The sequence below is a fragment of the Pelobates fuscus genome, chromosome 6 (genome assembly GCF_036172605.1).
Source record: "Pelobates fuscus isolate aPelFus1 chromosome 6, aPelFus1.pri, whole genome shotgun sequence".
In the NCBI taxonomy this organism is placed as follows: Eukaryota; Metazoa; Chordata; class Amphibia; order Anura; family Pelobatidae; genus Pelobates; species Pelobates fuscus.
Window position 1 is genome coordinate 233746249 of NC_086322.1, and position 27934 is coordinate 233774182.

The 27934-nt window shown below is 41.0% G+C and overlaps 2 protein-coding genes across 6 annotated transcripts; one reads left to right on the plus strand and one right to left on the minus strand.

Moving 5' to 3' along the window:
• Positions 1-228: 228 nt before the first annotated feature.
• Positions 229-5076, minus strand: CBX1 (chromobox 1). 2 transcript variants are annotated; one of them, XM_063458861.1, is made up of 5 exons: positions 4973-5076; positions 2915-3088; positions 1585-1756; positions 1274-1368; positions 229-1131 (listed from the first exon to the last, which is right to left on the minus strand). In XM_063458861.1, exons 1-5 carry the CDS (start codon positions 4981-4983, stop codon positions 987-989), a joined length of 597 nt encoding a protein of 198 aa, XP_063314931.1. In that variant the 5' UTR covers positions 4984-5076; the 3' UTR covers positions 229-986. The 2 variants fall into 2 exon arrangements, with proteins under 2 accessions (XP_063314931.1, XP_063314932.1); XM_063458862.1 differs by lacking the exon at positions 4973-5076 and adding an exon at positions 4419-4498.
• SNX11 (sorting nexin 11) lies at positions 4787-26496 on the plus strand. 4 transcript variants are annotated; one of them, XM_063458863.1, is made up of 7 exons: positions 4787-4863; positions 7863-7920; positions 15777-15859; positions 22084-22170; positions 22271-22371; positions 23786-23884; positions 25276-26496. In XM_063458863.1, exons 3-7 carry the CDS (start codon positions 15824-15826, stop codon positions 25460-25462), a joined length of 510 nt encoding a protein of 169 aa, XP_063314933.1. In that variant the 5' UTR covers positions 4787-4863; positions 7863-7920; positions 15777-15823; the 3' UTR covers positions 25463-26496. The 4 variants fall into 4 exon arrangements, with proteins under 4 accessions (XP_063314933.1, XP_063314934.1, XP_063314935.1 ...); XM_063458864.1 differs by lacking the exon at positions 4787-4863 and adding an exon at positions 4957-5094; XM_063458865.1 differs by lacking the exon at positions 4787-4863 and adding an exon at positions 5136-5156.
• The last annotated feature ends 1438 nt before the right edge of the window (positions 26497-27934 follow it).

Here is a 27934-nt window from a genome sequence, read left to right on the forward strand (position 1 = left end):
TACGACCCTGTACATCTCCTTGAGTGCTTTAAGGTTTAGACAAGATGGTTGTAGTGCACCAATCTCCCCTCCATTCCCAAATATGATGCTTACTGTATTTTTGCACATAATATATACATTTTACACACACAGAAGTTAATCTGTCTCTCATTGTGTAAATGGTAGTTCAAGCTAGGCTTGCAGCATTAGTTACAATAATGTGCTAATGAAAATGAGGAACCTTTATTTATAAATCTAAAAGTTTTATTAGGACAACAGACTGACAAAATGCTATCTACGATTTACTTTACAGTTAATGTTTCACGGAACCCTAAACACATGCTAAAAAAAAATTAAAATTAAAAAGACAATTGATACAATGATTCTGTAGGTGATTCCGGAATATGTAACCAGGACCAGAGAGCTAAAGAAAACTAAATGGTTCATGATTTGGAATAGTTATAAAACATGAACAGAACTTGTTCCACGTTCTGTCTCAGAGGACCAAGGAGAGGGAGATGTTTCCACCCAAATCCACTTTTTTTTTTTCCCTTCTTCTGGATGGTCCATACAGCAAAGACCCAGAAACTGAACTGCTGGCAGTAAATAGGCTGAAGGATCCTTGTCAGTTGGTAGTATTTTTTTTCTCTCTCTTCTTTAAAAAGATTAAAATATAAAATAAAACCATTTTATCCCATTCCCCCTCCCTACCCCGTGACCAACGTCTTGACAGACATCACTAATAGCCAAACATTACATGCTACTCAGTAAAAATGCAGTTTGTAACACTATCGGGAAGGAGGAGGAGAAGCTTGTAGGGTGCAGTGTCTCCTGAGCTATGCACCGGTTGACACTTCCCTAAAACCCAATCTATGGAAAATACAGACCAAGGCTCCAGGACAGACTGAATCCTGCAGGTACTCTCCCACTTCCTGTCATGGGAGTTAGAGGTGTGTAAAATCTCACCAAACCACGTGAGGCTGGTGTTCATAGCATATGCTGGGCACTCAGTTTTTTTCTTCTTTCTTGTCCTCATCTTCGGAGGGATAGGAATGCCACGTCAGTCGCTCCTCGTAGAAAGAGATCACTACCTGGGGGCACTTCACATTGGCTTCCTTGGCTGGGACAAGATCTGCTTCATCCGAGTTTTTCCTGCAGTTAACATAACGAGAGAGAAAAAAAACGATTATGGTCTTAGGTGATCTTGCTGGAAAATAATTATATATCAGACTAGATGTACATATTTAAACAGTGTTCACTGTTGTTTGAAACAAAACTATAGTTAACAACTCACCACTTCATCAAGAACATCAACTCCCCACTAGAGTCAGTAGCTCCAATTATCCTCTCTGGCTCCAAACCCCGAGCGAAGCCACGAGGTTTCTCAGCCTGTAATGAGAAAGGCACCAGTATTGGAAGAGTAATCTAGGTTACTATAATAAAATAACAGCAATTACTGTACATTTCCAAAGCTGGTAATCAAACATCATCAAAAGTACTTCAGTCAGTGTGAATCATTCTGAAAATACCTTTCATCACTGCAACCTGAGAGAATTTTGGAACGTACCATACATTCACTATTTAAGCTGTTCTTTCATTGCTCACCTCCTCTTTCTTTTTCTTTGGCTTGCTCTCCTCCCCAACCTCTGTGTCTGAATCACCTTTGCGTTTTCCACCATCTTTCTCAGACTCATGAGCGGTTTTCTGTGACTGCAGGAACTCGGCAATCAGGTCAGGGCAGTCCAGGTTCTCCTCCGGCTCCCACGTGTTGTCCTCGCTGCAAACACCAGAGGTATTCACATCCAATCTCCCCCCCAAAAAGACACTTCATTCAAAAAGTTTGTGAAGCTGCTTCTGAATCGAAAAAGTGTTTCTTCTGTACTGGGAAGAGGCCAGAGATGTGAACTAGAACCACAATGTGTAATGGGTAATTCTTAGGCAACACAAATATAAAGAATTTGGAAGACTGCTCTTGAAAGCTCTAAAATAAAGTAAGTGTGGTTTTCAAGTTAGCACATTCCTTGTGTTCCTGATTATATAATTAATTCACGCCAGGAGGAACTACTGGCATAAATGTAAAAAATAATGTAGAAATAAGTGAAGAATTAAAAGTTATACGTTTAAACTATTTTAAAACTTTTGTGAAACTAATAATTACATAAATATAAAGCCGCTCTAACAGAGCACTGCATTTAATATGGATCTGAAGATTGATTAATGATGGAACTATGATACCCAACACTCACTGAGGGCATCATACGGTCTTTCCCTGAAAATAAGACTGTGTCTTATATTAATTTTTCTCCCAAAAAACGCACTAGGGCTTATTTTGGGGAAAAACGTGGGCTAGAGAGCAGGTCTACGTTTGGGGGAATTCCCTCGCACATAGACCAGATTACTAGGACATGGAATCCTGCATCCTACGCGAATGAAATCTTCCTCCAACAAAGATAAGCTAACTAGTGAATGGAATCTTGCAAATATGTTCGGGGAAACTTCCCTGAACACAGATAAGCTTATTTGCGAATGGAATCCCGCGAATCTATGTTCAGGGAAAATTCAATAAACAATGAATCTACAATTATATAGAGTATAGAAAAATTCCAGCTTCGAATTGTGTGTTAAATTACATAACACAAAGAATATACAGCTGAGTAAATCACATTGAGTGATGACCAAAGCCTGAAAGAGGACAAAGAGTAGCAATTGACCTTTTCCCAGGTTTACGTGTTTACAAAGGGGACAGGTACAAAGCCAATTCAGATGTCTCGAAATGCAGTTATGAGCAGTACATGACAAAAGCCTTTGTGCATGTGCAGGAGTAATTGGTGCTAAAACATAACGATGTTTCCAAGGCGTATTTCTTCAAACCATTACATAGGTAGGGGACATACATGTAATTGAATCTCTAAACATTAGTGAAAGCAGAACTTACTCAGAGAAGCCTTTCCATTTAAGTAGATATTCAACTTTCCCTTTTACCATCCGTCTGTCTAAAACTTTCTCCACCACATACTCCTCCTCTTCCTCGTCCACTACTTCTTCCATTTTTTTTTTGTTTTGCTTCTTTCCCATTGAGGTCGCCAGTTTATCTGCCTGAGTGAGTAACCTGTGCGCACATGGAAGACAGGTCGTAAAGGATTGAAAACAGGACAAAATTATCACTTAATGACCACAAACCACCTTCACTTGGAATGGACTTGAAGTTTGCAAATAGTTAAACAACTGGCTCCATGGCAGGAGTTACAGCATCCTCCAGTGTTGCATAATTAACAAGCAGGTCAGACAAAGTTTTGGTAACAGTTTTACAGGGACTTATGGAAGTATTGTGAAACATTTCTGCAGACAAAATAACTGGGAATTAACGCCACAATGTACTTTTCAGTCAATGATTTCTAAATGCTATGTAATGAAAATCCATCTTATATAATATACTGCCATTTAGTGGGCATACACCCAGCACACGTGAATATATAGAGTCGATTTGTTCAGATGACATATGGATAGTTAATGTGCATATGAATAGTACACTGTATTTGGGATGCATGTGCACAGTAATATGGATATTTAGGATGCATGTTTACAGCTCTATGGATATTTAGAGTGCATGTGAACAGTATATGGATATTTAGAATACACGTGAACAGTTATATGGATATTTAGAATGAATAAACAGTATATGAATATTTAGAATGAATGAACAGTATTTGGATATTTAGAATGCATGTGAACAGTATATGGATACTGAGGGTGCACGTGAACAGTATATGGATATTGAGGGTGCAAGTGAACAGTTATGTGAATAATTAGAATGCATGTGAACAGTTATGTGAATAATTAGAATGCATGTGAACAGTTATATGGATATTTAGAATGCAGGTGAACAGTATATGGGTATTTAGGGTGCACGTGAACAGTATATAGATATTTAGGGTGCACGTGAACAGTATATGGATATTTAGGATGCACGTGAACAGTATATGGATATTTAGGGTGCACGTGAACAGTATATGGATATTTAGGATGCACGTGAACAGTATATGGATATTTAGGATGCACGTGAACAGTATATGGATATTTAGGATGCACGTGAACAGTATATGGATATTGAGGGTGCAAGTGAACAGTATATGGATATTTAGGATGCACGTGAACAGTATATGGATATTGAGGGTGCAAGTGAACAGTATATGGATATTTAGGATGCACGTGAACAGTATATGGATATTTAGGATGCATCTGAACAGTATATGGATATTTAGGGTGCATGTGAACAGTATATGGATATTTAGGATGCATCTGAACAGTATATGGATATTTAGGGTGCATGTGAACAGTATATGGATATTTAGGGTGCATGTGAACAGTATATGGATATTTAGGATGCATGTGCACCGTTTATAGGTATTAAGGATGTATTCCTCCTGCCAGCCCCTCACCTCCCACAAGAGTCGGTCCCTGGCTCGGGTTGGTGTTCCCTGGCTCGGGTTTGGGGGGGTCCCTGGCTCGGGTTTGGGGGGGTCCCTGGCTCGGGTTTGGGGGGGTCCCTGGCTCGGGTTTGGGGGGGTCCTGCACGGTCCGGTGTTATAGCCGCTCTCCGCTAGGTAAACCTGCGATGGATCGTGCAGGGCCTAATTCCCGATGCGGTGGCTGCAGCGAGAATACAAGTTCAGGACTCGCTGAGTCCGGTTCGGTTCTCAAGGATCTGGCGCCCACCAAACAAAAGGAATTGCTCTGCCGCCACCGAATCTAGCCAGAGCGCCTGCGCACGGTCCGCCCCGCGGAGCATCACGGGAGTTGTAGTTGTTTTAGCTCTAGGCACGCGCGTCCAACACAAAGGCGGACGAGGCGCAGGGAAGGAGAAAGGGGGCAATGGCGCCTCAGGTGAGCCAGAGAGCAGGGGCCAGGCCGGTACACGGGAACCAGGCCGGTAATCCCGGGAGGGGGCTGTGAGTAGAGGTGGTGAGGGCTCCATTGCACACCCGCCAGGTACCTGTCATCCATTGCTCAGTCTCGGTTTCCCTGGAGTTTTCGTCTGGTAACCCGGAAGTGATGGATGTGAGCTGTGCGGGCGGCAGTCCCCCTCTGTAAGACTACATCCGTGTGAGAGAGGGGGTAAGAGGGCGTTATACAGAGGGGAGGGATACTGCTGTGTAGGGAGGTGGGGGTAGGAGCAGGTAGAGCTAGTGTTATTTGTAATTGTATCATAGATTATACCCCTGTATCAGAGAGGGTGGGGGTAATTTCACACGAGATTATACCCCTGTATCAGAGAGGGTGGGGGTAATTTCACACGAGATTATACCCCTGTATCAGAGAGGGTGGGGGTAATTTCACACGAGATTATACCCCTGTATCAGAGAGGGTGGGGGTAATTTCACACGAGATTATACCCCTGTATCAGAGAGGGTGGGGGTAATTTCACACGAGATTATACCCCTGTATCAGAGAGGGTGGGGGTAATTTCACACGAGATTATACCCCTGTATCAGAGAGGGTGGGGGTAATTTCACACGAGATTATACCCCTGTATCAGAGAGGGTGGGGGTAATTTCACACGAGATTATACCCCTGTATCAGAGAGGGTGGGGGTAATTTCACACGAGATTATACCCCTGTATCAGAGAGGGTGGGGGTAATTTCACACGAGATTATACCCCTGTATCAGAGAGGGTGGGGGTAATTTCACACGAGATTATACCCCTGTATCAGAGAGGGTGGGGGTAATTTCACACGAGATTATACCCCTGTATCAGAGAGGGTGGGGGTAATTTCACACGAGATTATACCCCTGTATCAGAGAGGGTGGGGGTAATTTCACACGAGATTATACCCCTGTATCAGAGAGGGTGGGGGTAATATCACACGAGATTATACCCCTGTATCAGAGAGGGTGGGATTAGTAGTAAATCCGGATTATATCTCAAGACACAAAGGCTCATATTGTGCATATCTCTTCCTTTACTTAAAGGCACACTATAGTCACCCAGACCACTTCAGCTCAATGAAGTGGTCTGGGTGCCAGGTCCCTCAGGTTTTAACCCTGCAGATGCAAACATAGCAGTTTCAGAGAACATTGCAGGGTTAAACCAGCCTCTAGTGGCTGTCTTCCGGACAGCCACTAGAGGCGCATCTGCAACGCTGGAGGCATATTATGCCTCCATCGTGCAGAGCGTCCATAGGAAAGCATTGACGTCGGCAGGGGAGGAGAGGTCACCAGCGCCGAGGGAGCCTGGCACTGGAATAAGGTAAGTGGCTGAAGGGGTTTTAACCCCTTCAGCGCCACAGGAGGGGGATGCTGAGGGTGGGGGCACCCTCAGGGCACTATAGTGTCAGGAAAACATAGCACTGTAGTGATCCTTTAATAAACAGCAGCAAAGAACAACCAATAAGAAAAAAAAAAAAGGATGCTAATAACGAAGGTGGTAATAATACACAAGATTATACCTATATCAGAAAGGGTGGTGTAAGACTATGAAAGTCTATACCCACATCAGTTAGGTTGAGGCTAATAGTATGTGGGGTTAAATTCCAGTTTCAGAGGGGATGGCATTATAGTTAGTGTGAATATACCCCTGTGTCAGGGAGAGAGGGATTAAAGCAGGTGCAACAGAAACTGGTTTGAGGATCAGATTTGGACTTTCTACAGAGTTTGTCCCTTTTCTAACAGCCCCTTTGTCTGTCTTTTTGCCTTATGTTTGCACTGGCCCTGCATACATTTGGTACATGACCACCTTCCTGCATTGTCATTAATTTTATCCAGTACAGAGCTGTGAATTTTGGCAGTAAATTTCAATTTAGTTTTAGTCATATTTTAGTCATCTGAATTGTTTTAGTCGACTAAATCCCCAGTAGATTTTACGTAACCTGTCTGGAGAGAGACACGTAATGGATTGAAAGGGGCTAGAGAGTAATACACAAGGGTTTTAGGGTGCTGGAGAGAGACAGAAGGGGTTGAGGGGCTGGAGAAAAATACAAGCACTAAGAGGATGTTTGAGAGACATGCAAGTGGATGAGGTGAAAGAGAGATGCAAAAATGGTAAATAGAGGGATATAGAGACACAAGGGGGGTGGTGAGGGAGCTAGGGAGAGACACAAGGGATGGAAATACAAATAATTCAGTTGGGGAACCCTATTCCAGGTACCAGAACAACTTTTGTTTTAATTAAGTTGTTATGGAGCCAGGAGGTTCTTGGTGCTGTCTTAGCTCATGTGTTCAAGCTGTTTTATTAACGGTTTAACCTCAGAATGATGAAGATCATGCCTACAGTTTCCCCCCTGGATTTTGGCGAATGTCTGAGGCTTCAATGGGGAAACCTTGAATTGTGGCTTCTGATAGGCTGAGAGTGTCAGCCACTGCTCTCAGGCTATCACTAGCTTTCACAGCTTTGTGAATGGAAATTTAGGGACCTGTACACCAACCTAGCCTCATTAAATATTTTTGAATTATCACCTTGCTACACTTTCTTATTTTATCTATATTTTTTTTTTTTTTTTTTTTAAACTCTGCACCCTAAAAAGGCAACACAGTGGTATGCCGGAACATTTTTCTTTTTTTGTTTGTTTAAAGGAACATTATAGTGTCTAAAATACAAACATGTATTCCTGACACTATAGGTTTAAAATAACCATGTCGGTCCCTGGCAGTGTTTACATTAAAAAGCCTGCATTAAACTACATTAAGCTCTAGTTGTTCTGGAGACTATAGTGTTCCTTTAATCAGGAGATCATCTAATAGATGTAAAGTCCTAATCATGTGGAGTGATTTTAGTTTTATTTCTAAATTTGTCAGGACATGTATTTAGGGTACAAGGGAGTTCTTCAGAACAAACAATACATATGCAATTGAAGGTTTCAGTAATGTACTCTTTGTTTCTCTGCAGATGTGACCCTTGTACAGACTGCTCTAGTAGGATGTTTCAGAACAATCAGGGCAAAGAGGTAAGACTAGGTCACTCTAATGGTGGTCATTGATGTATGTAAGTGGGGAGAGCATGGACGTAAAAAACATGTGTGCAATTCATAGTGCTCGATGCCCGTGACATGCACTTTCGGGTGCCGAGCGAGTAGTTCTATTCTTTTAGCCCTGCCATGGTCTAACATGTGACCCATACCCATCCAGACCTTGTTACTTGACCAAACATGTTGGCCTAACTTGCCTTCTCTTGTTGGTTTTTTTTTTTTTTAAACATTTTTTTATCTCCTTTTTAATGCTAATTTGCCTAGAAATGCATCAATTAAGCTTGTTTTCTCTTTTTTTTAAGTCAGATTGAGCATACTGACAATCTAAATAACACTTCTGCATTAGCACTGATTCACATAATAGCTTGCCTATTTTCACCAAACCCCCTGCTTAATCCAACAAAAATCTAACTAAAAAATACAGATTATTTTAGAAATTGTGCAGATTTAGCAAATTGTTTAGCTAAATCTGCACAATTTATTTTATGAAGCGCACAGACAAGTTATGTTTCAGATAAGTTTGCGACCCCGTAATACCTCCAAAAGTGTCAGTATGTGTATTCTAATGGAATAGCTCGTTTGCCATATCTCGTAGCTGACAGATTGAAATCACTCTTGTTAATCCTACACTAAAATATAAAATTTGAAATGTTATGATAAGCTAAACAACTGTACCTAAATGTTGACCAATACGCTGGCAATAGCTGTTGTGGCATTGCTTGATTATTTGGATTTTTCATGCACGCCAAAATAAAGAATTAAAAAAAAAAAAAAAAATTGTAAAAAGAAACACCAGCAGTAGAGTATAACTGTGCTTATCAAAATGTATCTAACTGTATGTAAAAGTCTGATGGATGGAGAACTGGTAAAACAGACTGTAATAAGACAAACTATTCTGAAACTCTATCCACTTGAAGTCCATATGTTACAAAGAGCTCCACATTCTGCTCAATCCCCGTGCGTGGTTGTGTAGGATAATGGTAATTATAGTGGGCCCGGGGTAATACTGAATAAAATGTTTTTCTAGTGGGACACAGAACATTGGAATAATACCTGTTCCTCTCACCTTAGTAGAGGACATGGTTATATTGTCCTGAGTGCTAACTTCTCCTAGCAATTCTCTACCTATCCCCAGAAATTAAAAAGTATTAACAGGAGGTCTCACAACCAAAAGCGACACTTTCATTTGTAAAGTTTCTGCCTTTTCTAGAAAGGCACCCAAAGGTGACACCTCAGTTTGAATGGTGATAGGGCAAGGTTGGCCAGGGCCACGTCACTTGTCACTCTGGTGCTTGAGCAAGTGTACAAGTGGAGTCTATGGTACATCTTTCAAGAACTCTGAATACTTCTTATCGAATGCACAAAATGCCACAGGCTCTGTGACATCATGTAAGACAATACCTGTTCCCAACACCTGTCCGATATTATTATTATTTGCATTTATATAGCGCTAACATATTCCAAAGTGCTTTACAGTATTATAATAGGGGGAGTTTTAATAATAAATTGGATAATTGCAAACACGTACAGGAACAATAGGATGAAGAGGACCCTGCTGAAACGAGCGTACAGTCTAGAGGAGGTGGGGTATAAGACACAATAGGATTAGAGATCGCGATCAAACAAGGTGGGGGTGAAGCAGAGCTAGAGTGCTGCCCTTAGGAGAGAGCAAGAGACAGGTAGCTGAGGTTGAGGTTGCTTTGGGAGGCCATAAGCTTTCCTGAAGAAATGGGAAAAGGCAAATATGTGGATTCTCCCACTGCTACATTTTGTCAAATTTCAGCTGACGTTTCAATGCACTCACTAGATAAAGATTCTGTGAGAAATTTTCCAACAGTCCAGAAATCTGTGTTCTTACTGAAACTAGCATTTGTCTGTGTGATTCCTTTGGCAAGGCCTACCGCTTATTACTTATTTAGAATATACCTGTCATGATACATACAACTTTAGTGTAAAGTAAGACCATAACATTTCATCAATAAGTTGTACTTTCAGAATTAAAAACAAATCTATCCATTTTCAATTTGTGTAAAGGTTTAGTTCAGTTCTCTGTAACACCCTTTATACAGGTAAATCACATTTAAGAAATATTAGGAATTCAACGTAAATTTCAAATCTGAAGGCATACTACAAGCATTAAAAAAAAAAAAAACCCACCTTGGCTTAATCAATCCATTTTGGTGTACAGATCATGCCGCTGCAATGTCGCTGCTTAATTATCTGCCGTTTAGGCGTTAAATCACGCTGTTTATGCAGCCGTAGTCACTCCTCCCCGTCATGTGACCTTCATGGTCTCCCTAACGCATTTACTGTAAAGGCAGATCTAATGTTTAAATGTCCTTTATTGAACAGTCTGTTTAATTAAGAATGTATCTCATTCTATGTTAATTGATTGCTAGACCTTGCAGGAACCTCCTGTATGTGATTGATTAAAGCTAAACTAACAAAGCAGGAGATAAAAACTCCTCATCCTTTTGAGATTTATTTTCATCTAACTCAGGCCTGCACAACCTGCGGCCCCCCAGATTTATTTGAACTACAACTGCTATAATTCTTTGAATAAAATAGCCAACACCCATGATTCATTTAATGAAACCGGTAGCTAGGGAATCATGGCTGGTAGCCAATGGATCATAGGAGTCCAACATCTGGCGCGCCGCAGGTTGTATTCCTGACCCTATAGTGTTAAAACCACCATCTAGCCCTCATTCCCTCCTTAAATATAGTAAAATCTTACTATTATTCAAGCCTGCAGCTGCTGCCTCTGCCCCTGATCTGCCTGCTTGTCTGACATCATCACAATGCTCATCACAAGTCAAACACAGCCCTTGCCAATCAGCATCTCCTCATAGAGAGGCATTGAATAAATGCCTCTCTATGAGGAAAGTTCAGTGTCTCCATGTAGAGGGTGGATATACTGAATGACTGTGCAGCACTGCCACAGGAAGCACCTCTGGCAGCCATCTAAGGAGTGGCCAGTGGAGTTATCACTAGGCTGTAATGTAAACACTGTATTTTCTGTGAAAAAACAGTGTTTACTGCAAAAAGCCTGAAGGGAATGATTCTACTCACCAGAACAAATACAATAAGCTGTAGTTGATCTGGTGACTATAGTGTCCTTTTTATTTATTCTATATGTATATCATGCAGATTTTGCAACATATGTGCCTTTTTGGGGATAACATTGTTGCTTGTTTCTTAGAACTGGGTCTGCTCATATGTGCGCTCTCTACGTTCATTTAAAGGGGATATATAAGCAACACAACAACTACAATTTACTCTAGTGTTGATGATGCCTCAAATCCATTGGCATCATACCCAAGTTAAGTTTTAAAACTTAAAAAAACTTTTGATATACAGTACACCAAGGGTCTTCCTGGCGCTGAGAGACAGCCCCCATCTTGGTGGCCTAGCTAATGCATATTAACAGTTTTTGGATTATCGGTGTCGGATTCGTCCAGCCTGGATGCCACTGATTGGATTCGCATTTGGAAGGTGTAAGCCAATTGTTGTGTTTAACCTCTTCCTGACGTTGAGATATTCCATGTCAACCTCCACAGAGTGGGCTTTAATGCTGTTAGTATGGCATGTAAGGTCCTGCAATTGTGGTGTTAACGGAGTTAAATTCCTGCTCTCCCCAAGGAGTCCCAGGTACCAATCCATACCACAGTTTTCCTACTGTCAACTGTGACCCCAGATTGACAGATGAGCTGTATGTAGTGCTCAAAGTGAGCACAATATACAGTTCTTTAAATTCCCATAGGTTGTAATGCAATAGGAGCAGGGTTAAATCCCTGCTGACACCAGGAAACTTTGGTATCAATAATTAACTGGGTCTCCCTTCTGTCAGCTGTGGACCTTTTTAGTAGCCATATACTGACAGATGCAATGCATCCAGCTAAATATGCATTTAAATGTCTTTCTGCAATGCGGTGTGTGAGCATGGTTAAATCCCTGCTCACACAAGGGAGACACAGGTATTAATGGATTTTAGTGGCCCCAGACTGACTGACCAAGCTGTATGCAACGCTCAAAGTACGTTCTGCATACATAGAAACATAGAATGTGACAGAAGAAGCATTCGGCCCATCTAGTCTGCCCAATTTTCCAAATACTTTTATTAGTCCCTGGCCTTATCTTCTAGCTAGGATAGCTTTATGCCTATCCCATGCAGGCTTAAACTCCCTCACTGTGTTAACCTCTACCACTTCAGCTAGAAGCCTATTCCATGCATCCACTACCCTCTCAGTAAAGTAATACTTCTGGATATTTTTTTTTTAATTCTTTATTTTTGAGTGCAGGGTTAAATACAGTTGTATACATTGACTTGTTCGATACTACATATCGTGTTATACATTTGGTACAGGTAGTCAAGAGATACTGCACTTTTTTTAGTTTTTAAACAAGATAGGAACATAGATAATACAGGATATGGCATAATTGTGATGTACAAGGTTTAAACAGTTGAGTGTCATTCTAGGCTAGTTTGTCTAGTTTCTTGATGTTTTAGCTGTAACTGGCTCTGACATTGACATTTAAATGGATAGTACTATGTCTTAACAAAGTATGAGAAGTTTAGTAGCTAGATGATGATACATAAGCTGAAACCGAGAAGGAGTTAAACTAAGATGATTACTGCAAATTTTTTAACAGTTAAACAGAGAACACATTGCTGGCCTATCAACATTACCCCCCAGGAGGCCCCTTTTGGAGTGGAAGGGGAAGGCATTATTAATCGAGGGCCGAAAATTAGTATGTCGGCCATCAGGGCTGCTGGTGTCATAGCAAAAAGGAAAAGGGGAAACCAGGGTTAACACAGCCTATCAGAGGTAAGACACCAGGGACAAGGCAAGTGGGCAGCAGGCGTGAAAAATAAAAGATGGAGGGAGTGAGTACTTAGCCGGAATGTCACTTAGTAGACCGGCACTATGCCAAAGGTAAAGTCCCGGACACAACAGGTTTTGAGGCACCTGATAGTAGCAGCTGTAGCAAGGCAACAGCTAACCTCACCCTGCAGTAATGATGTGATACTGTGATATTAGAGTCCATGCTGCAGGGGATGGTTGTTTTGCGCTGGGACGTGTTCATCCGACGCCTGTTGACGGGGTCTCAGTGGTTCCCGTGCACCTCGATCTGCCCGGCTGCAGTGAGGGACAGCTGCTACTCTGCTCTGTCTCAGAGTGTATGTCTTTCCCGACCGCAGACACAGCACCACCCGGGATCTGCTTTTCTTGCTGCAGACTCCTCCATGCTTTCTGCCTCGTTTTGGTGCCGCTCTCAAACGGTTGCCGTTGGGGTCGGATAGCTGGGTCGTGCGGTCGGTACAGGGTTATCTCTGGTGTGGCGGGTACTTGTGGGATTCTCCCGCTTAATTTCTGCGATCCCCACCGCTTTGCTGTATTGTGTGTGCCAGGTGCTTGTCGGGTCCTCTTCCGCCATCTTGCGAGTTTGTTTGCTGCTGTTGCAGGCTTTTGCTGTGAGGCTTGTGATGGTTGTCGAGGTAAGTGGTTCCCGGACGTTTTTTGGGCCCCTTGCTGCATTTTGTGCTCGAGCTTGAGCCAAAAGTCTGCAAAAATTCGGTCCAGATTGGACCTTGGGTCGTGTTGTGCTTCGCGGCTGTTTAGGGCCTGCGTGGTCACCTCCATCTTAGATTGGCTCCAAAGCTCTCTGGTTTGCCTTCCCAGGGTTTCTGCCGTGTTGGAAAGGGCTCTCTGGGGTGGACTGGGATCAACCCCACCAGTCCAGGGGCGGGGGGGGGGGGGGGGGTTGCGGGGTACCCCTTGGTAGCAGTAGGTCCCCGGGGAGCCCCAGGCTGGGAGGTCGGCCGCCTCTCCCAGTCGGTATCCACCGGGCCGTTTGCCCTCATAGGTATTGCTGGCTGTCTGGTGTCCTCTTACGGGCCGCATCACCGGTTCACCGCTGGGCTTGGTATCGGGATAGTCACTGGAAATCTTGCTTTTGTGCGTTTTATGGGAAAGAAATGCCATTTTAGCAGAGTCTGGTGAGGAGCTCCAGCTCGGCACGCTCAGGCCCCGCCCCACTTCTGGATATTTTTAAACCTTTCAAAGAACAAGGGGATAATAGGCGCTCGCTATAGCAGATAGTGAACAGGCAGCAGTGTACAAAACAAGGATTCCCAAAACCTTGTATGTGGATAGAAATAGGAAAAACAGTGTATACCGCGCCTAGAGGTATTTATATAAAAAAGTATACATACATATATTTGATGGATATTTCCAACAGTGGATGGTAACCTCAAAATATAAATAAAAAATAATAGTGCAGTACAGTAAATCAGTACAAAAAGATATACACCGTCCACTCACATTTGGATGAGCTATAACAGAGCTCGGCTGTGATGCGCTTGGACGGTACAATCCCCGTCTTGGGATATGTGGTGATGGTGGCTCCAGGGGTTTTCAAAGGTGCAGTAGTATATAGATAATAAAAGGGAAATATAGCAGCAAATGGTGAAGTAAGTACTGTTGATATCATAAAAAATAAATAGTAATGTACTTACAATTGCTAGAGCATAAAACCTGCTCTAGTGTAAACAGCCTAGGTGGTATAATCCCTACCAAGGATATGCAGGATCCAGGGAGTAGATAAAAGTAATTGAAATATAAAAAAGTACTTTAATATATATAACTAACAAGTATAACATTTTATACTTGTTATTATACTTGTTTGTTATATATATTAAAGTACTTTTTATAGATTACTTTTTTATATTTCAATTACTTTTATCTACTCCCTGGATCCTGCATATCCTTGGTAGGGATTATACCACCTAGGCTGTTTACACTAGAGCAGGTTTTATGCTCTAGCAATTGTAAGTACATTACTATTTATTTTTTATTATATCAACAGTACTTACGTCACCATTTGCTGCTATATTTCCCTTTTATTATCTATATACTACTGCACCTTTGAAAACCCCTGGAGCCACCATCACCACATATCCCAAGACGGGGATTGTACCGTCCAAGCGCATCACAGCCGAGCTCTGTTATAGCTCATCCAAATGTGAGTGGACTGTGTATAGCTTTATGTGATATCTTTTTGTACTGATTTACTGTACTGCACTATTATTTTTTATTTATATTTTGAGGTTACCATCCACTGTTGGAAATATCCATCAAATATATGTATGTATACTTTTTTATATAAATACCTCTTGGCGCGGTATACACTCTGTTTTTCCTATTTTTAAACCTTTGCCCCTCTAATTTAAGATTTTGTCATCTATTTAAATCCATTGAAAATGAGGGCATTGATTCTATGGCTGCAGAAGAATCTGAACCCCAGGGTCTCAACAAGCCCAAGCAGATTGTGATAGGTGTTGGGCTTTTACCAGCTGCCCAGCCTCGATCCCAGTGTAACTGACTGATTGGTAGAGCATGCTTGATTCAGTAATGCAGGAAAATGTTCCTGTAACACTGAAGGGGGAAAAAAAAGAGCCAGTTGATAGCGGCAACAAACCAGTAATGTTTTAGCTAGAAACCAATCTGCTGATTTTATTAGAGCTTTTATTAGGGTTAGTAATAGTGGGGTTAGCATTAGCGGTAGGGTTAGTGTTTGGGTAAGTTAATGGTTAATGCTGTTGTAGGTTTAGTGTATGGTTATGGATAGTGTCAGCATTAACAAAACTTCTATTTGATTCTAGACATATTGTTCATTTATTATTCAGGACTGTTAGGTGAATCTATTTTGAGGTTGTTTGGGTACTCTGGGAATTCTTTACTAACCAGAGACCTGCTTATCCCTGATTTACCCTACACATGTGGTTGCATGAATGCATGTCTTTTTTTTTTCCCCCCCTCTTCATATGTTAGTTGTTCTGGAACTTCAAAGAAGCTTTAACAGTGCTGGGATTAAGGACATGTCAACAGAAATGACCTCACCTTTAACTGAACAGGTACATATTTCAGTTCAGACCTGTTTGCACCTCTGAGAGTATTGGTTTCACATATTCTGTATGTATGGTACAGATAAAGGAACAGTGCACACATGCAAATACATTTTTATTTTTTTTATTTTATAAGGCTACTTAAAATCAGCAATCTCAACAAACCAATATAGGGATTCAGTTCCACCGTATGGCCATATTGAGTTAAAGGGACACTCCAGGCACCCAGACCACTTCTGCCCATTGGAGTGGTCTGGGTGCCAACTCCCACTACCCTTAACCCTGCAAGTGTAATTATTGCAGTTTTCATAAACTGCAATAATTACCTTGCAGGGAACTCCTCCTCTAGTGGCTGTCTGCTAGACAGCCACTACAGGGCACTTTCGTGTTTATAGCACATGAAAAGTGTGCTATAATGTCGCTGGACGTCCTCTTGCTATGTGAGGACCTCCAGCGTTGCTGAAATCCCCCTAGGTAAGCATTGGGGAGATCTAATTGCCGCGCATGCGCATTAGGTCTCCCCCGCTGGATGACATCGGCGGGGGAGGAGCGTGGGCAGGCCCTGTCCCAGCGCCGAGGGACATCGGTGCTGGATACAGGTAAGTCACTGAAGGGGTTTTAACCCCTTTCCGCAACTTGGGGTGGGAGGGAGAGGGGACCTGCAGTGCCAGGAAAACTGTTGGTTTTCCTGGCACTGGAGAGTCCCTTTAACCCTTTAACCCCTTCAGGACGGAGTCAATAGTGCACGTTCTGATCAAAACAAAACGTAAACAAAAACTGGAATTTGCGCTATATGTCTGTTCACCCGTAGTTCCCCTCTTTCAAATTATATGCACCCACACTTATTATATATCATTTTGTTCAGGAGAAACAGGGCTTTAATCTATCATTAACTATTCATATATAGAACATCATTTATTATGAATAAAAGTAAAAAAATGTGAGAAAATAAGATTTTTTTTTTAAATTTGCATTTCCGTCTGACATTTTAACTGTGAATGTCATAATACTGTTAGGTTTTACTGCAAAAAAAAAGCACATATTTGTAATCAGCGATGTCTCACGAGTACAACAGTACCCCCCATTAACAGGTTTTATGTTGTTTTGGAAAGTTACAGGGTCAAATATAGAACATTACATTTTCAAATTGAAATTTGCCAGATTGGTAATGTTACCTTTGAGACGGTGTGGTAGCCCAGGAATGAGAATTACCCCCATAATGGCATAGCATTTGAAAAAGTAGACAAGCCAAGGTATTGAAAGTGGGGTATGTTTAGTCTTTTTTAGTAGCCACTTAGTCACAAACACTGGCCAAAGTTAGCGTTCATATTTGTTTTTGTGTGAAAAAAGCAAAAAACGAATATTTGGCCAGTGTTTGTGACTAAGTGGCTACTAAGAAAGACTGGACATACCCCACTTGCAATACCTCGGGTTGTCTACTTTTGCAAATGGTATGCCATCATGGGGGTAATTCTCTTTCCTGGGCTACCATACGCTCTCAAAGGCAACATAACCAATCTGGCAAATTTCAATGTCAAAAAAATGAAATGCAAGCCTTATATGTGACTCTCTAACTTTCCAAAACACCATAAAACCTGTACATGGGGGGTACTGTTATTCTCTGGAGACTTCACTAAACACAAATATTAGTGTTTTAAAACAGTAAAACATATTACAACAATAATATAGACCATAAAAGTGCCGTTCGCTTGTAAAAAATGCAAAAAACGTCACTTTTACTTAAAATATCATCGTTGTAATACAATTTACCAGTTTGAAACACGAATATTTGAGTTCAGTGAAGTCTCCCGAGTAAAACAGTACCCCCTATGAACAGGTTTTATGGTGTCTTGGAGAGTTACAGGGTCAAATATAGTGCCTGCGAATTAAATTCGCTGCACTTTCTCCCTGTGTTGCCAGGCATGTCAATCAAATTTTAATTAATCAAATCACATAATTACGTTAAAAGATTATTTAAATATACATGTAGAATTTTAATATATATGCATTTATAGGTATTGAAATTCTACGTGTATACTAATGTAATCTTTTATGTAATTATATGTATTTATCTATATATATATATTTGCGGTTATTTGCATTTTATATATATATATCTATATATATAGAATGTCATTCTAAGTGTATTTTGTTACCGATATATATATATTAATAACAAAATACAGTTAGAATGAAATTACATATGCATATATAATTTATATTAAATTTTGTTTCAATATTTTATTTATTTATTTTATTATTTTATTTATTTATTATTTTAATTATACGTATTTATATATAATATATATATGTACATCTATTATATATATAATATATATATACATATTATATATATGTAACGTCATTCTAAGTGTATTTTAATATTAATATATATACTTATATTAATATTAAAATACACTTTGTATGACGTTACATATATATAATATGTATATATATTATATATATATATACATAATATATATATATATGTAAAAATATATTTAATTTATTTTTACACTTGTATTTTATTTATTTTTTATACTTCCCACCAGCAGGGGGACTGTCTGATATTTCAAACAGTCCCCCTGCTGGCAGATCCACAGCCAGCTATATGGGGCCATGTGATCGCTCTTTGAGAGCGATCACATGGCCCCCGGGGGCCTGATTTGCCGTGGGAGAGCTGCCTGGGCTGTGAGGCAGTCCTCCCGAAGCGGATCGCGGCGGAGGTAAGTACATCTTACCTCCTGGGGCTGCAAGCCGTTACGGCGTGCTATGCCGTCATAACGGCTTTAAAGCCCACTTAACCCGTGACGGCATAGCACGCCGTAACGGCGTTAAGGGGTTAAGGACTGAGCCAAATGTACAAGTTGTAAACAAAACCTGGCATTTGCGCTATATGTCTGTCCAACCGTAATTCACCTCTTTCATATTAAATGCACCCCCCCTTATTATATATCCTTTTATTCAGGGGAAACGGGGCTTTCATTTAATATCAAATATTTAGCTATGAAACATAATTTAATATGAAAATAATGGGAGAAAATAAGAAATGTTATTTTTTTTTAGTTCTACATGACATTTTAACTGTCAATGCCATAATACAGTTTGCTTTTTTTTTTTTTTGAATTCTTTATTTTTGTTGTGCGTAAGCTTATAACATTCGCATGTGAGGTACCCCAAAGGCAATCCTCCAGCGCATTTAAACAGTTATACACAGAGGTACATGTTAGATCAAGCACATTTGTTTGTTAGGTTATTAACAGTATGGATTCACGCTTCTAAGGTATTGTCATAATAAAACATAAACTTGTTAACGAGAGAACGTTGACTTTAAGGTAAGTTGCTTTGTACGCAGGTTTGGTTAGTGCGTGTGGTAGTCAAGTATCGATTTATGTAATGCATGTATTCAATGCTATGTAAGAAAGCAGGCTAGTGTGGTTACGCTGTGCATTAGTCATATTTAGTGGAGGCATATAGGCGTCTCTCCTAGGTTTGTCAGGTGTTTGTACCCTAGCATAGTTAAGTGGGACTATACTTAGGTATCTGCGCGTTATATACATGCTAAACCATTGCGTTTGTGTGTAAGACACTAGTAACTACACAGGCTTGATAGGGTAGAATAGTCTCCAGCATATGTTAAACCTTCCGCTAGTAATCGCCTATTATCTATCGGTTGGGCCAGAAGCTATGTACAGTTAGTTATGTATGCGGCCTACGTTGCTGGCTAACCACAGATAAGTTGCTGTTATACGGTTATTCCTTACGTGCAAATAGCTGTATACGTAAGTGGAACGTTATAGGTTTAACAGTAAGGTGTGTGATTAGCGTTACATTAAACGCTGTAAAAACTAAATCAAAATTTCTGACATTCGCTTGTCACAAGAAGGTCAAGGCATGGAAAATAAAAAATAAAGAGTTCGAGGGACATAGTCCGCAAGGGCTGCGTATATGTGGTAGCATGTCAGCAGTCCAGGCCGCCGTGCGGCAGCGAGAGTCAGTGGGTGTCAACCTACACCTGTGGTCGGCTCTGGCAGATCACATACCGATAAGTCCCATGAGGCCTTGGCGTCGTCGATCATGGTTGCTGCTCTCTTGTGTGCATCTGTGCCGTGGAAGGGAAGCTGGAAGCCTGGTCGGACGCCGGCTTTTAGAGCTTGTGAGTAGCTTGTGTGAGATGTCGGCTCAGTCGTCTTGTTCTCTCGGGTGCAGAGGTCTGGGAGTTCGGCCATGCGGTATGGCGCCGCTTTGCAGGTCGCTGATGTCCCTGGGTGAGAGGTGGTTCTGGCATGAAGGGTGGTCTCCCCCGGGTGATGCATTGCTTGTCCCTGCCGTTTGGGTGCCTGGCGTAGCCATCGTCGGGTAGCCTTCCTGGGAGCCGCTGGCGGGTGTCTGTTTAAGCGGTGGCGGGTTGTAGGGCGTATCCACGCCGCTGCGTGTTGCAATATCATTTTGAAGGCCTGGCCTTTAATGTGGAGTTCAGACCAGAGGCTCGCACCAAGCCGGTCAAAGAACTCCAGAGTATGTACAGGCGGTTTGATACGGGTTCTCCCTTTCGCGGGCCGTGTCTGAGCCGCCATCTTGGGTGGGCCCATGCGGTGTTGCCTGTCTGCTGAGTTTGTCGCTTGGTTGGGGGTGACCGTCCCCAGCGGGGACCGGGATAACCCCCGCCGGTCCATGGGGGGGGATAGCAGGGCTGCGTGTGTATCTCGGGTGGGAGCGGGTCCCTTGCCGGGTGATCGGCCGCCTCCCCCATGCTGCAGGCACCGCTCCATTTTAGGCCGCGTGGCCGGTTCAGGCTTTTCCAGGTCGGATCGGAGCCAAACTGGTATCGCTGTAATCCCTGCAAGGTGCTGCGTCTTGCCCCAAACACCTGAAGTTGCCAGCCCCTGTGCTTTGGGCAGGATTGGCGGATTCGTGTCTGCCGGTGCAGGAGGATTCAGAATGCGCGTCCGGCCATCTTGGCTGTCAGGCCCCGCCCCCATACAGTTTGCTTTTACTGCAATAAAATACACATTTTTATTCAGCAAAGTCTCACGTGTAAAACAGTACCCCCTATGTACAGCTTTTATGGTGTTTTGGGAAGTTACAGGGTCAAATATAGCATGTTACATTTGAAATTGAAATTCGCCAGATTGGTTACGTTGCCTTTGAGACTGTATAGTAGCCCAGGAATTAAATTTACACCCATAATGGGTACCATTTGCAATAGTAGACAACCCAAGGTATTGCAAATGGGGTATGTCCAGTCTTTTTTAGTAGCCATTTGGTCACAAACACTGGCCAAAGTTAGCGTTAGTATTTGTGTGTGAAAAATGCAAAAAAACGCCAATTTTGGCCAGTGATTGTGACTAAGTGGCTACTAAAAAAGACTGGACAGTAAAAACAAAACCGGAGGGCGTACTATTACGCCCTGCGGCGTTTAGAGCCGCTTAGATTAGGGTGTAATAGTACGCCCTCCGGTTTTAAGGGGTTAAAGGATCACTATAGGGTCAGGAACACAAACATGTATTCCTGACCCTATAGTGTTAACACCACCATCTAGCCCCCTGGGCCCCTCATGCCTCCATAAATATAGTAAAAATCTTACTGTATTCAAGCTTGAAGTTGTAAATCTGCATGCTGTTAGACTCAGAAAAACAAGCAGTCTGCTGACATGTGGTAGCCTGATCCAATCACAGTGCTTCCCCATAGGATTGGCTGAGACTGACAAAGAGGCAGATCAGGGGCAGAGCCAGCATGATTTAAACACAGCCCTGGCCAATCAGCATCTCCTCATAGAGATGAATTGAATCAATGAATCTCTGAGGAAAGTTCAGTGCCTGCATGCAGAGGGAGGAGATACCGAATCACAGGATGCTGTGCACAGTGCTGCCCTGTGCTCTGCTGACAGCAGATCTGAGTGGATGGAGACCTATTATGCCTCCATCAACTCCGAAGTCCCTCTGGTTCACTCTGAGTGACTGCAACTGGAGGTGTTCCTAGCTTTCAATGTAAACACTGTATTTTCTCAGAATATACAGTGTTTACATGAGAGAGGCTGTAGGGAGCTATAGTTCTCACTTGAACAACCTCATTAAGCTGAAGTTGTTCAGTTGACTATAGTGTCCCTTTAAGCTCACCACTACTTCACAGTACCCCAAATTCCCTTTTTGTCTTTACATTCTGTACGTAAACCAACTGACTATTAAGAGTCACTGGTCATTCATTCAATAACCGTCCTATTGTGTTTACAGGAATTTATCACTATCCGTGTACAGGACCCAAGGATTCAGAATGAAGGATCATGGAACTCCTATGTGGATTATAAGATCTTTCTCCATGTAAGTTCACCCTTTGCGATACTTAGACTGATGGTGACTGTGAATTTGGGATGATACTTGTAAATTTATAATGCTCTATAACAAATCTTTATGGTTTTAGACAAACAGCAAGGCTTTCACTGCCAAGACATCTTGTGTGAGGAGGCGTTATCGGGAGTTTGTTTGGTTGAGAAAGCAACTACAGAAATATGCTGGCTTAGTGTAAGTAATGACAAGAAAATATAGAAATCTGAGTATGCGGTTTTGTTCTGGGGCCCCACATATCCATAGAGACTATTTACATGTCACTATGAGAATGTGCATGATCCTTTATAGCTTTATTAGACACCCAGAGAGAAGTTCAATACGTCAGTGGATATAAAACTGGTCATTATGGTACAATGCATTTTATTTCTTTGGAAAACCAAGATATTAAAAGAACACTCCAGGTTATAAATGTATAGATTTTATTGCTTGTGTGGTATTTTAGTTTTTTTGATTAGCTCCCTCCTTTTTTTAAATTTAAGTCAAACATCCTTTAAATTCTCCTTTTAATTCAGATTGTATAAATTCTAATCAGTGAGCTATAATCTCTGAATCTCAAGGTCCCAACTTTCATTAAATTCTCTTCTTTCCATCATGGAGGCAAATAGAAAAGAATTGAGAAATGTCCCTGCGGATCAATGAGATCTCGTGTAAAACCTATATGGAAAAAATAATTCAGGAATTTAATAATGGTTTCAAAATAACCACAGTTAAACCTCTGCTATCAGCATTTTGTGCACTATCAATATCATCCTCTCTTCTCAGCTTCTTGTAACCTGTGTTCATTAAAGTGAATCGATCATAGAGGGGGGAAATGCCTTTAGTTTTTGGTACCTTTTAAATGTATTTGTTGTGTCCTGTAATGCAGTACTATAGTAAATTGAAATGCCAGTTTTATTCTCTTTAAATGGTTTATTGACACAGATTTCCAATATATTCTCATTGTGTCTGCTGAACAGCCTCAAGAAAGCACAATACCTAAATGTTTCTTTGTGATACCCCTTAATTCACGGTGTGTGTGATGGACCGTTTCTGATATTACAAGGTGCTAAACACAATATGCTTTACCGATTCTGCCCTCTAGTGTTTCAGAACACAACTCACTTGGTGTAAGCAGAACCTGCTACTGATACGCTAACTAAAATCATTAGGAGAATTTTTCATTTGTGATATGCATTTTATTAGCAAGTTTCTCGTGTGTGTGTGTGTGTGTGTGTATATATTTATATATCTTTAAAACAAACAAAAAAAATAAGTATATTTAACAATGGCTAGTACTACAGCTCTATGTGGCATTCTTTTGTGGAGGAAAATGTAGGAAACCAGTTATTTCAATTGGTTAGCATTGTTCATTAACTATTACAGGTTTTACCTGTGGTGCGATGTTCCAATCAAGATAAATGCTTTTAGAAATCTGTGCTCTCATGGTACTAAATTTTGAAGCAAAACTGACTTTGCGTGTCTTTACATGTAATCCAGTAGGCAGCACTGGGACTGGAGTTTAATCCTATTCCTACTTGTGCTGCTTAGGTGGAAATTATTTTTATTTTCATTCCAGTTTGAATGTCTTTTTTTTTTTTTTTTTTCATAGGCCTGTTCCTGCTTTGCCTGGGAAAGCCCCATTCCATATTGGGAGTAGCGATGATTTCATTGAGAAGAGGCGGCAGGGACTGCAGCAGTTTCTTGAACAGTAAGTACATTTTGAGTTCTACCTGATTTTTCTACATATAAGTATTCCCTGTTGTGAATTGTCGGCTACCATTATTCGACCATGTGATCACGTGCAAGAAGGCTATCTTGTGATAAACAAGTAAAGATGCATCAAGTATTATGGGTTTTAGGATTGATGATTGCAGAGCATTCTTAATTTCTTTGGTTCAATTGATATTTTCTTTGATCGGACATTTAACAAGAGTATTGTGGCACTTTTTGCAAAATTTGTTTCCTTTCTTAATCTTGTGATAAACAGCCTTCAAAATATTGTGAATACCAAATTAGCCAGTGTTTGTACCTACTTAATTTATTGTGTAAATATAATTTTGTCCACTTTTTTTATTTCTTTTTAAATTCTTTATTTTTGTGGGTGTAGCATGATGATAACATTATCACATGTGTTCGGCTTTACAACGCAAGTATAACATAGATCAAAGTAACAATTAAAATTTTTTGAAAGCCTATTCAGCCCTGTCGTGTCCAGTCTAGGGGGCGCATACATATGGCAGTAAGTGTCTATTGGCTTAGTAGCAAAATGCTGTGTTTAGAATAGACAAAGGGCACATCTGAGGTGGGCAAGCTTTGTGCCATTATTGGGTAGGAAGGCCTCGTTCACTTGCTGAGTGTGTGGAAAAAGGTTGTTAATAAATTACAAAACTGCCATGCACACTCAAAATTAGGAGGGGGGGGGGGGGAGAGAGAGAGTAAATTAACGTGGGAAACTAATCGGTGGCTTGCAGAGCCAGTGGGGTATGATTATAAAAACAGTATAGGGAACATTTAGAACTTCTGCTGACTGCAATAGGTAAAGATATGAGACTTGCACAGCTGCAGCTATATCAGGTAGGTAGGGCAGCCGTTTTCAGAACCTCTCCTCTGGGCACAAAGGTGGAAATATCTGCATGGACGAGCTGTCTCCTGTGCCATCAGCGCTGGTAGGCCAAGTGACTAAAGGAAGGCCAGTATTTCATAGGCGTATGATGGCTTGTATGTCTTGCCAGCCTTGTCCGCCTGTAGTCTGTGTGGGCCTCACTTGTAGGGGATGGCTTGCTCCCGGAGTAGCTGAGTAACCTGCCGAAAGGACTTCTGCCACAGTATGGTGTGTCTAGGGAAGTCTCTATAGAATGTCAATTGTGCCCCTTCAAACGGCACTATGGGAGAGCCTCTTGTGGCCCCCCATAAGTATTCACCTGTAGTGGCTGTCATAACTAGGCAACAATATAAACACTGCCTTCTTCTCTGAAAAGCCTTCAAGGACAGGCTGTAGACACGAGAATCTACATTAAGGTATTTCATGAATGCTGCAATACGTGTGTAGAAATGTTTCGGTAGCTATTCATATTCTAACATCTACACTTGTATCTACAGAGCTGTACAGAACATGGTCCTGCTTTCAGACAGCCAACTACACCTCTTTCTGCAGAGCCAGCTGTCAGTATCCGAGATTGAAGCTTGTGTCCAAGGCTTCAGGAACTACAGCGCTACCGAAGCTATCCTTAATTATGCAATTTCCAACCGTGGCTGGGTTCAGGAAGAGACTATATGCCAGCAGTAGCAGCTAGCAAGGAAGCAGTCATTGAGAGGTGTCTCCTTCTTTAGTTTCCTTAAGTGGGAAAGGAAACTTTTGCACTTTAGGATGTGCCCAAGGGATCATGCAATGTTGGGAATAGAGTTGGATTTTCTATCAGTTATATTACAAGCTTACTACTTCTCTGATAGAGTGACTCCAACATATTTCCACACTCCATGGCATTAAAGAAATGGATTGTAGTCTTATCAGCCTTTGCAGGAAAGCCAGTTATTTAAGGAATGTCAAAGACCTCCACAAGCTAACTGGAAAATAAGCTAACAGTTAATAAAAATGGCATTAGTTTAAAAAGAGATGATGCTGATTAATGCTAGATTCACATGCATCTGCTGCAATTATTGCACATTATTTCAGTACTCTATCACAATTAGTACTTTGCACCCTCTGCATTGCCTCATTTGCTGTACTCAAAACACTGGAATATAGTTTCTAGGATACAGATTTCATAATCTGCACTTTTTAATTGGATCCACTTATATCAGATCTAGTTATTTGAGTTGTATTCAATATTTTTGCACATTTAAAAGGAACTGTTACTTCCCTGGAATTTTTTACATTATGTTTACTTATATCCCTATTAAACAAATACGTATATAATGTGTGTAAAAGATATGTAGAAAAAAAACTCCACGCCTCATCTTAGCTTCCTGTCAGTCAGTGTTATAAACTCTGTCCTTTGCACCTGGCAGTCGGTATAAAGCATATAGAGAAAAGAAGAAATGAAACCAGGTTTATATTTCTCACCAGCCTTTGCAATGTTTGCCCTGGCTCTTTCTGGAACGAACTGGATTGTGATGTAATTTGCTAAATATCTTAATATAAGTTATAGGTGATTCTCAATGCTATATTTAGTGGTATAATTTCCAGAGAAGTGACATTTCCCCTTTAACTTATTTTTTTTTTTTTTTTCTCCCTCACGTTCAGATATGTCTTTAGTTTGCACTCATTGTATTGTTGGAACATGCTGCTTATTGTTCAAATAAATGTAATTCAAGCCAGAATGGTGTATCACTCCTCTTCCATATTTCTGTGTGGCAAATCCGGTTTAATTTGTTACTTTTAGTCTATTTACAAATGGCTGAATTTCACACAAACAATACCATATGTTGGTAGTGCAAATATAGTAATGTAGCTTAAAGGGATACTCTAGGCTCCAAAACACCTTTAGCTCAATGAAACAGTTTTGGTGTATAGATCTTGCCCCTGCAGTCTCACTTATAAATGGTAGAGCATTGAGCAGTTAAATCACTTTTGTTTTTGTTATGCAGCAGTTTGTACACCTCCCCTGGCTGACACTCACATCGCTTTTTTTATGAAAAATGTTTCATTTTTAAGCAGATCTTACAGCACAGTCTGTTTACTTCAGTGGTTCTTATTTCCTACTCTATTAGTTTAACTTTATTCACACACAGGACATTGTTGAAGGCTATTAACAGAACAGGAATGGTAAATTATAAAATAAACAGTATTAAGGGAAGTGTACAAATTATAAATTTTTCAGGAAGTGTGTAGAGATACTGTGCCTGTCAGCCAGAGGAAGTGGAGTTAGGGCTGCATAAACAAAGTGATTTAATTCCTAAATGGCAGATAATTGTAGATTATGCTAGCTTTAGTGTACTGATAATCTTAATTTTATTAATGACAGGAGGCGAGTATTTGCTTAAGACTTTCTTTACTTAAGCTTCACAGCAGCACTTTTTTACTTAGTAACAGGATAACCAATCAGAAAAATTTAACATGGTATAAAAGTCCCTCCCTGTGACGTCACTCCCTCTTTCTGGCTGCGAACAAAAGGAACGGGAAAACTGTAAAGGGAACCGATGAGAAATCCGGAAAAACCAGACGAGAAAGTTGATGCTTGAGAGGGAACAGGAACGAAAACATGACTTCTAGTAGAGCTGAGATGAAGCTTGAGATGAGACAGCAGCTAGACTTGTCCTCTTGAGGGGCTTTACGCTGAAACGAGAGAGCAGAGTCGAAACCAAGGATTAATCCGAGAATTGGACTTCTAAAATTATGGTGTCCAGTAATTAGAAAAAATCATATATAATAGACCACCTCCCCTAAAGTGTTAATTTATATAACCATGGAGAAAAATCCTTAGCCCCCCCTGGTAGAATATACATAGCGTGTTACTCATATCTTAGATAAACTTACCTAAAGAGGCAACCTAAGGGGGGGGAAGAAACGAAGGTGAATGGGTGGGAAATACTCGCCTCCTGTCATTAATAAAATTAAGATTATCAGTACACTAAAGCTAGCATAATCTACAATTTTATAACATGACAGGAGGCTTCGTATTTGCTGTTTTAACGCTCCCCCAGGAGGGCTAAGGAAGCGTGCCCAGCTGGACGAAAGTAGAAGTTGCGGAACGTCTGTTCCCTGGACCAGTCTGCTGAGTGAAGGATGTCCCGAAGAGAGGCTCCAGCGTTGAATGCT